We start from the raw sequence: 11,305 nt of genomic DNA on the forward strand, positions 1-11,305 counted from the left end.
CACACTTGAAGTGAGGAAGAACAACCTCGAAACGAAATTGCTTAGTTTGAACGGAGAAACACCATGTATTGTATTTGAGGATTTCTTAATGCACCCTTAATACTTTTTAGCCACCGCGTGAAATTATTGAAATGCCCCTAGTTTTCGGATATGCATCTCCGGACGCATCAATTTATGAATAAACATTGAAATATTTTGGAGATACATCTCCAGAACAGTTTAAAACATTCAATACATTCCACTCATAAGCCATTTACATTTGAATTGTACCAGAGATGCATTTTTGTGCATATTTCGGAGATACATCTTTGTAACGTCTCAGAACTTAGTCTTTCATTTTATACTTTTTTATCTGTATTCAAATAAAGATTTAAACCATACCATACGATCGAAAAACAAAAATCTACGTACAAAATTCTAGATGTTCAAAAAATTCCATACATAAATAAAATACCAATAAATATCAAAATACCATACAATCGAGACCAACAAAGTAGCAAAATCGTCAAAATAAAATACAGAACATAATACTATTATATACTAAGACACTATTGTGTATGTCTGACTACCTATCCTCTACCTCTTATGCCTCATATGCCAGCTCTGCCTCCTCAACCATCAAACCCATATGTTCCCCGATGCTGTCTCTGATACATCAATATCCCACATGCCTTCCTCAATGTGGCATCTAGGACCTACCTCACATCATACCCATCAGGGAAGATACCTCTATCAATGTCTGCCTGCCCAATCTCTACTATGCGACGACACCTAGGCAAGACATCCTCAACATGATCTAGTTGTGCATGTTCCTCCTATAGTATCTCTTGATGAGCTGGTCTTGGCGGGTATCTTGGAGCAGTTTACACCATGTATGGATTTGACACCCTGAAGAACCATCTGATGTACCCTTCGACGTAGTTCCAGTCGCTCTCAGCTATGGTAGCTCGTGCCTCCTCCGGTACCAGATGAATCTCATAATCATCAAACATGTCCTCTATCTATATACATGTCAAGTCAGGATAAGTAGAGACAGTAGGGTATTTGGGAATGATCTGAGTGAAGCTGAACTCCCGCATGATGAGCTCAGGAAGGTGAGGAGCAATGAGACGTGATATGCATGCCAACCATCTAGAGTACAACACTATCTCGTCAAATGGTCGCGTCTCGCAGTGATCAACATATCTATTGAAGTGGATGTCCTTAGAAACCAAATGGTTAAGATAGACTCTATAAGGCTCAGTCGCATGGTTCCCTATGAGAGGAATAAAAGCAGTAGCACGCGGGATATCCTCGGTGTAATTAGGTACACTCGCCCAACTAGAGATGCGTGAGAAGTTCTAGAGGATCCAACCCTAAAATAAAAAGTTTAGAACACACAAATCATCATTAATGGCTTTGCAAAGATGAAATAAAAATGACAAAGAAACATTCAAAGACTAATAATTATTATCGTCAGTAGTGTGACGCTGCCTGTGACCTGCTTCGTCTTCCACATACAACCCTCTCTCAGCTTCGAATACAGGTATACCAAACAAGCCGCCCCCCGGTTGTATTCATGGATCCACTCTAAATCCATGAAGTAACGTAGGTGTTCGATTGCAGTATGAGTGCTATCGTTGGTAAGTATTTGTTTATCGTCTCCACGTGGATTAGTGCGATATCAATGTCGTTCAATAGTTACTAAGATTTTAAGCTTATGTTTGCAAAATTCTTTTTAAAGCTACACTATATAAAATAGATAACAGAAAAATAAAGTTTCAGAGAGGTGAGAACTTGCCAGGATTGAATTTCATCTACCGATCAAATACATAATTTACCAATCAGTTGTACACAATCATAAACATTCGTCAATATCATCACGTACCGCTCACAAAAGAGTTCATGTCTAAACTTCCAATGAGATTTCAACTTTATTGTTTAATCGACGATCTCTCAGCCTATTAAACAATACAGAGCATTAAGAATCAATACTCACGGTGAATGTTAAACCTAAATTTATGTCTAGAGTTTAGAATCTAACAGAATGTTTATCCTGGATCTATATTCGAAGAGTACTTCTTAGTAACAGTTCAAATCATAAGATAAATATGTAAACAAGAATAACATCGATAAAGATTCATGAATAGATTGTATACAACTCCATTATTAATAAAAATATATACTATAATAGTAAACTTACACCAAATCCCAACAAGAGAGGGATTTAGCTACACATAGTATCTAGATACAAAAATAATGGGTGAAGAGGAACAAGCATCCACCGCGATTTCCCAATGATAGAAGCGAATTCAACTACGGATCTTCAAGAAGTACCCGTCACTTGTTGTTTTCTAAGCCTCACTCTCTCCAAAAATGGTTTCTCTTTAGTCCTAACTATTTATCAGTTGAGAGTCCAAGAGATTCAAGAGAGAAGCGCACAAATCTGATTTGGACCTATTTATACAAAGTTGAGAATTTATTGTCTCGCCCGACGAACTCATCGGCCCAATGAAAGTTGCTTTTTGGCCCAGCTAGAATTCAGAGCGCATCAAAATGTCATTGGCAAAAATATCTGATCTCGCCCAACAAACCCATCCTCGCCCCGCGAGCTCAAAATCTCAAGTTCTCGCCCGGTGACCAACACGAGATTTGCCCCTGGATTTCATTTCTTTGGCCTCGCCCCGAGCTCACCATAGCTCGCCCGACGAGCTCGCCTTTCCTTCGCCAGGTCTCGCCCAACGATCATGCTGAAACTTTTCCCTTCTTAGCTTTGTTACTCCTTCTTTGTCTTGTGTATTTTTTATGGATTCATACAACAATTCATGCACACTAACACACATATCAAGGATACCAAAGCCAATTGCAATTTATATAACATTTATGGCAACACGGGAAAATTAATCAACGAAACTGCAAAATAGTTCGAAAAATACCAAGTTTTTATATATCAACTATAACCTAATTTAGCACTTATCAATAGGTAGACGACGTCTGTATAGGTGGCACTCTTGCCCACAAAAATCACAGTGTCAACCAAATAAAGCTGGTATACTCTCGACACATGAGATATGAGGAACGCCACCTGCTCATCATCACCATCAGCCTTCTATACACTCAGGATCACATCCTCATATATGTTCTTCAAATATACAAATCTAGCATGAGCACCCTTGGTCTTATCCAACTCATTAATCGCCTCCCTTGGATCAACACCCAAATATTCTACCATAATCTCAAGTGCCTCGTCTTTGGTCATCCTCTTATGATCTAGGAGTCTCCCCCAGATTGGAAGATGTAGCAAACACGAGACATCTTCGAGTGTGATAGACATCTCACCATGCGGGGGATGAAACAATGAGGTCTCTGAGTGCCATCTCTCCACAAATTAATTAAGCATCTCGTGGTTGACCGTAGTATAATCAGTCATGCACAAGTCCTTTAGGCCAAATAAGGAAAAAACTGGCTGAAACCATTCCTCATTCGGCCGAGGCAATGCAACAATCTTTCTCCCATGGTTAAGAAACTTTTGCGGATCACGCTCCTGAAATTTTTCATAAATAATCAATGTAAAAAATTAAAATTAACGCAAAAATAAATAAAGAACCCAACTAATGCTACCTCTTCGTCCCAGATATATGTCTGGAAGTATGGTCTGAATATAGAGGTAGTAAGGACAATTCAACTAGACCACCTCCAAAAGCCTTTGGCTCAGCATCTATAACAGCCTCACCCTCCGGAGGTGGCACTGGATCAGCAACATCGTTAGTAGAAGGTGGGACAGAAGGTAGGACTGGATCAACAACATCATCGGTAGGAGGTGGCACTAGTGAAACCTGATGCATCGATAGGAGGTGGAACTGGTGAAACACGACGCATCGGTAGGAAGTGGCACTGCTAGAACGCGAATGTTAACATTGTTCACTAAAAACAATCAACACACACTTTGTTTTATACTCTGAACTACGGAGCTCTGACTTCCTTATTGCACGATGAGGATACATAGGCACAAGGGTTTGGATCCTTGGCGAGCACACTAATTTAAAACTTTTCTTTCTCCCTTAACTAATAGCAAGTAACCTTCAGATAACAACATCCATACGCACGAAGAACAAGCAAAGTGGTTCCCATTGAGTACAACGGATGTGAGGGGTGCTAATATATCCCTTTTGTATAACCAACTACCGAACCCGCTCATGGTTGCGAAGACCATTCTCTTGGAGTTTTTCGATATTTTCTTTTTCCTTTGGAATAAATAAAATCTGGTGGCGACTCTGTATTTTTCGCGGCACGACAAACTTGACTTAGTCAAATCTTTTACTTCATTTTTTCTCTTTAAATATAACGATCCCCTACCAATTTTGACAGAAGTGAAAAAGAAAAATACTAGAACATAGAACGTGAGAACCTTTTTTGTACTTCGTTTTATTCTTTACTTTTTTTGCTTTTGGTTACATCTTCCGGTCATCTTAGAAATTCTTTCTTGTTATTTTGTTATCTCATATTTGCATCAGGAAGAGCCTGTTGAATCTTGGGGGATTTGCACATATAAGGCGGATAAATCTTGAATGATAGTGTTCTTACACGCCTCAAGTTGTTTAACCGTTTGTTATTTTGCATGTCCATTGATTATTATTATAATTAAAGGTGATTGAATTGCATTGAGATTCCAATTTCTACAACATATATGACTTATATGTCAGTACTCAATGGTTGAGTGAAGAATTTTTTTTTTTCTGTGATGGGTTGTTGTACCAGGAAGCATACATGTATTCTAATTTCATATAACAACCGTGGACCTACTTTTACCTTTCTCACTGATTAGTTTGATATGGTTTTATGTCTACTTATGTAAAATATCATTGTTTTTGTTGAAGTGTAATCCAAATTCATTCAAGTATTTTTAACACGCAATTTCATCGATTAATCATAATTTTTAACACTTTGTTCATCATATTCATGCAAACCATATGAACACGATTTATACCACTCTTATGAATGCAAACATCTAATTTTCATGGTATTTTAGTACACGGATTTCAGAATTATTACAACAATTGCATCAAGTTATCATAATAGTTTTATCCATATCATCAACATTCAACCATGGAAGAAATTAGGGAAAAGCCTAATGGAGATTAAGGACTTCTTTATACCTAACATGTAATTAACACCATATTTAGAGTAATCCCCCTTATCTTGGATTTCCAGTAACAACTCTAAACTTTGGCTATGGTGATTTCTTCTCAAACCCTTGTTCTCACTTTGCTCTCGCTTTGCCTCCTTCCTCTTGTCTCAAAAATACGTACTGACTACTCTTAGATTTTTCTAATCCTTTTTTTTATTAAAAACCCTAGTTTGATCTTCTAATCATTGTACTTTTGTCCCAACTTGTTCTAATTCTCACCATTCACCTCATTATCCTCGTACTTTCTAATTTCCACCAAAAACATATATTTTCTATTTAATTTTAATATTATTTAATTATCTAATTAATTAATTAAATAACTACACCCATCTCTACCAATCCCAACATAGCATATACATGCCAAAACACAAAATCTTCAATCCAATGCATATAAAATTCATTTAAATATATAAATAAAATATAAATTCAATTAAATAAATAATTTAAAGAAAATGGACTGTTACATTTGTGGCTGACATACTCTGATACTCCTCTGATACCAAATGAATCTCGTAGTCCATCCGTATATCTCTCATTTTTAATCACATTGGATTGAAGATAACACGTGCTTATAAATAACTCTTAATTTTAAATCTAAAGAAAAATTCAGAGATGCATCTCCGAAAGTGTTTAATGTATATAAAACACGTGCAAAACCCTCACTCTTCTCCTTTAGATTTGACTCTGATACTTATTTGCAAACAGACCCTAAAACAAATATGAATATGCATCTCTGAATTAAATTTTAAAAAAACAAAAGAATACTTATCTGCAAACAGACCCTAAAATAAATACGAATATATATCTCTGAATTAAATTTTAAAAAAACAAAAAATAATACGTTCGTAAAATCATCTTTAAAAATTGAGAATATTTTTTATTTTTCTCCAAAAATTTAAGACAACATACAAGAGTGGGAAAAGAAATTACCTTTAAAATTTGGATATGATTGCATTCATTTCAAATGGCCAGTTGAGTAGTGGTTCAGCCCAACTAAATAAATCACCACTACTGGTGCAGACCAGAGATACTCATGATATCCTAGTATAGGCAACGCCAGAGGTACTTGATCACATTAAGATATTATGTTGTCATGCATTGGTAAATATAAATGTGCAGATTTTGCAATCATTTCTTTTCTTAAAATGTAAATATATATTTTTGGAGATTAAAAACTTAGATTGCAAGCAATCTAAATTATTTGAAGGACACCGGTGCAAACCTGTCAAACTACAGAAATTATGAAATTGCTAATGGTGTTTCCCTCCGTTATTTTTTAAGTGTTATTTTTTGACTTTTTACACATATCAAGAAAGCTGATCATTATTGTTACTTTTTAAACAATTATTCTCATTTTACCTATAATATCCTTAATTATATCCTATATTTATTTTACTTTTTCTCTCTCTATAATAATTGAATAGGGATAATTTTGACAAAAATGCATTTAATACTACTTTAAATTCTGTAAGTGACAATTAAAAAGAAACAAAAATTAATCAAAAAGTGACACTTAATAAGGAACGGATGGAGTACCATCTGCTCTTTGAGAGAAGTCTTACATATCAATGACAACACAACATCTCTATATTAAGTTTAATTGTTACTACAGTAATTAACAAAACCATCACTCTTATCGGAAGGAAACAACTTAGCTTACTTAATTTGGAAGGAAACAACTCAGCGAACACACATGTTAAAAACCCACAAATAAAAGATATAGGCAAAAGCTAACGTGTGCCCGGGCACATGTTAATGACACATTTATAGAAATATTTTTTTGGAATACGTGTATTTGATTTCTTGAAATTTAAAATTTTATTTTACTCTACACAAATATTTTAATAATAGTAACCTTAACTTTTACCCCAAGACATAAGTTAGCAAGACCCAAAAATATATTGATAAAAGGTTAATGTTAACATACCTCAAAGACACAAGTTAATGATACATTTATAGAAATATTTTCTTGGAACGCATGCATTTGATTTCTTAAAACTTAAAAATTTATTTTATTCCACATAATTTTTTTAATACTCCGTTGTAGTAACCTTAAATTATGCCCCAATGACAAAAAAAAAATGAAAAAAAAGTAAACTCTACATTTTTAGTAATAAAGTAAATGTTCAATTTCCAAAACAAATTTTACTAATATTTAGCATTGTCCATACTAACAATTAATTACAGCCCATCTAATTTTTTTCACTTCCCATCTTTTAAAGTCAAAGAAAAACAGTGATAAAGTATATTATAAATTTAAAAAAGCAATTAACACTTCAAATCATACCATGGTCAACACATTAGATTGTTAAATACTTCCGTTAATAATTAAAAGAAATAAATAAAAAGCAATTATCACCGTCACACAACACAAAAAGCCAGAAACAGAAAACATCCGTTACAAGCATTGTCTTCTGGCCAAAACATAAAGATCACAATGGACAAGATCTACAACAAACTAGTATTTTAATCACATTGCTAATCCTTGCTTAACGTATCTGTCCATAGTGCTATGTTGTGCATGTGACTTGCAAATTTCAAAGCTCTAGGTGACAACACACTACCCTCTACTTAATTACTTACACTAATTTAACTTCTTTTAGCTCTTCTTATTGTTGTCCCTCAAATCTTTTGCTTCCATGTTGGCTACGGCTAACTCTATCCATGGAACTTGAAGTACCCTCTTCTTTCTTTGTTGCTAGTGTTTTGGATTTCCTTGGTATGCACTTTGCCCGCACCGAATCTTCCTCATGCTCCATGATTTGCAGCCGGGAACCACTGCAAACGGTAGAGTTTAGACTAAACCATAATATCAAACAATTCTAGTTTTAATATAATATGCAAAACTGCAAGTGCTTGATTGATTATATATATATATATATATATATATATATATATATATATATATATATATATAAAAGGCAATCAGAACAAAGTCTATAATGAAATATCTGAAATCAAATGTACAATTCAAGTACTCATTTCATTGGGCCCGACCAAAATTCCTTTTTTTATTCACACACCTCCCACTGATTTAGGGATGCAATTTGGTAAGTTAATCTATGGAAAATGAATGAACTCTTTGGATGCTTTTAACTGGACCCCATACATACACAGTATTTGACAACTATCTGGGACCAGAGTAAAAGGCTAGAGAAATCAATAGTTACATTAACTAAATTAAAAGGTATACAATTTATTCACCATTCATATGGGTCAAAGATGTAACAAACTTCAGATTCAATGGCAAACCAAATTTATGTATAATGTACTAAAATTAAAATAACATAACCCATGAGCCATTAGATTTGTAGTTAACTTCAGAGAATTGTTTTAGAATAACTTATAATGTTCTAAATTAGGACCACTTCTGAATGTCTGTTTTACAGGATATGTTTGAATGTCTGTTTCTGAAAATGAACTAAATGTCATTGAATTATTGTACAATCATCTAACATAAGTTTTTAAACTTTTCTAAATGTATCTCAATTATTAGACAGATCATTCCACAGTACTAGATTTGAATCTAGAGATTGAATCCTAATTGAAGCAAACATTAACTAAACTTCACATAAGATCATACTAAACAAGCAGAGATTAGAGATTTAGAGTTTCATCCTAATCTGACCACAAAACTATATTAGTAGTACTATATACAGTAATAGTAACATGATAATTTTAAACCTATAATCTGACCACATTAATATTGTACTACTATTATAGTATTATATTAGTATATTATATATTCAACTCCAACAACATTATTTTTATATGATCTTCAATCTCAAGATGCTTAACCACTAATTTTATTCAACCAATGCAGCTTAATTAATTGAAACTATGATATGAATGTCAATGTCTACAGTCTCCAATGTTGCTAATTACTAGACAGCACAAACTTTATTCCACTAAAGGATTTTAACGATGTGCATCACGTGTATTGCTAGGATTTAGTTAGTAACATCTCTTTTAAATAATCAAAGATAAATATATAGTTTCGTTAAGTCAGTCCAGTTAGACACGAATGAATAGTACACTAAATTCAATAGAAGAAAAATAAGTTTATGTAAAAATTGATTATGATACATACCTATCAGCATTGTAAGAAGAGGACCTCTTAAATGCCATAGGAACTTCCACTTTTTTGGTTTCAATCAAGCTTCCACTAAAATACTCTTTATCTTCCAATCTCACCCTGCCCAATTCAGGAATTTCCATCAATGTCCCTATTTCTTTACCCTCATGGTTATGATTCCCTGCTCCGCGGGGTAATCTAGACTTGTAATGCCCGAGTAATGAGAATCCTTGATCTTTACCCGAGCTGGCCCCACTCACACTCTCCTTGAAAGAAACCGCACCGCACGATAACAACTGCAAGAGCACTGATGAAGCTTTCATCCTTCCACTAGGACAGCTTTCAACCGTCGGATTCTCCTTCGCAGAAACCTCAGATCGTAATCCCAGCCGTCCATCTACCTTCATAAGTGTTCCCAGTGTTTCCGGACTCGAATCCGACGGTGGAGGCGAGATCTCTTCCCTACTCAGCTCCGTACTCTGATTTTGATTACATTCAACGTGTGGGGCCCTCTCTCCCTCCGTTTCAATTTCATTCTTCTCTTTCTCATCTTCATCTTCCTTCTCTCTGACAACTCTCCTCCTCCTCCGCTTCTCCTCCGTCTGAGTCGACGCATCCGCGGCAATGTTTCCAACTGAGTCACCCAACGACTCCGACTTATAAACTCGGTACTCGTTCAAGTCAATCGAACTCCATGACTGGTTGCGCCGCCGCGTAATCACCACCGGAGAATCAGATTCTTCCTCAAACGGCGTTTGAGCGGTGGTAGTAACGTGATCGAGAATCTCAGATCCTTTGAGAATGTAGTCTTGCCCTTGCGTTGGATATATGAAATCATTCTCCGATAAATCATGCCAAACGAAACCGTTTTTATAACTCCTGAAACAAATATAATACACAAACTCCAACATCAATGCTAACAGAAACTAAACGAATTTGAATTCAAGAGCTATTTGTTTGAAACGGTACCGTTTGGAAGACCAAGAGTACATAGTAGCCATGGCTTTCCCACGGAGCAGGTTCAAGCGAACGATCACGTCTGTAACAGAAATATTAATATTATAATTATTATTCAAAAATGAGATTTAAATAAAGTTTTTAAATTAATTAGCGAATAATGAAGAATGAATATACCTTTGAGGTATAGTCCGTGAGGGGAAGAAAGAGGAACTTCCATGAAATGAGGGTGTTGGAGTTGGCCGTTACGGGAGAGGTAGTAAACGACGGAAACTTTTCTGGTCGTTTTGGGTTTGGGTTCGGTCCAAACTTTTGTTCTCTCTGGACTGGTTTCTCTGGCTCCTATTCTTCCTCTGGAACTCGAATTCACCGACATTTTTCTTCTTTTCAAAATCTGAATTGTGATGAACAGAGTGAGTTAGTGATAGGTAAGAAAAAGAATTAATAATGAGAAAGAAAGCGATGTAGCAGAGAGAGAGAGAGAGAGATTAGGGGTTGGTTGGGTACTTTACTTGGTTAGTTATAGTTGAAAATGTTGAAGTAGACTTTGAAGAGCTTTTATACGAAAAAATAGTACTACTACTATACTATCATGTGATATTTTATTTTATTTTATTTTTATAAAAATAGAGAGAGGGAGAGAATTCAAAACGGGATGCGAAAGACAAGAGCTAGAAAACAAGTGAGAGTTTCAGTACTGGCAGTCTTGTGAGTATGACAGTAGAATTCTCTTTAGTTTATTAATTAGTAATTAATATTACATTATTTACAATACACATATTAGAGATAGAAGAAGCGGAAAAAGCAGAACGTCGTCGTAACGGAGTTGTTTTCTTCTTGCCATACTTGTGTCTTTTCTAAATTGCTTGGTAAAATGAAGACACCATTTGTGCCAAAGGGTAAATTCGAAATATACATTAAAGTCTACTGTTTCCAAGCTGTTTGTCATCTTACTAAAGTCTGACTATACAGTACCATATCTATTCAATTCAATTCGACAGTAAATGCTTCTACTAGCCAAAAGATACGATGAACGGTTGGTAATTCCATTTTTATCTCAAAATTCAAAATTGGGACTAGGGCCATTTCTATTTTATTTCAACACT

General features: G+C 35.0%; 1 protein-coding gene across 1 annotated transcript; it reads right to left on the reverse strand.

The window, feature by feature from the left end:
• Positions 1-7,472: 7,472 nt before the first annotated feature.
• Positions 7,473-10,732, reverse strand: LOC127105296 (protein SOSEKI 5). The gene is made up of 4 exons (XM_051042461.1): positions 10,377-10,732; positions 10,212-10,281; positions 9,258-10,121; positions 7,473-7,945 (listed from the first exon to the last, which is right to left on the reverse strand). The coding sequence occupies exons 1-4, from the start codon at positions 10,573-10,575 to the stop codon at positions 7,777-7,779; spliced, it is 1,302 nt and encodes a 433-aa protein (XP_050898418.1). The 5' UTR covers positions 10,576-10,732; the 3' UTR covers positions 7,473-7,776.
• Positions 10,733-11,305: the final 573 nt, after the last annotated feature.

The sequence above is a fragment of the Lathyrus oleraceus genome, chromosome 7 (assembly GCF_024323335.1).
Source record: "Lathyrus oleraceus cultivar Zhongwan6 chromosome 7, CAAS_Psat_ZW6_1.0, whole genome shotgun sequence".
Lineage (NCBI taxonomy): Eukaryota > Viridiplantae > Streptophyta > Magnoliopsida > Fabales > Fabaceae > Lathyrus > Lathyrus oleraceus.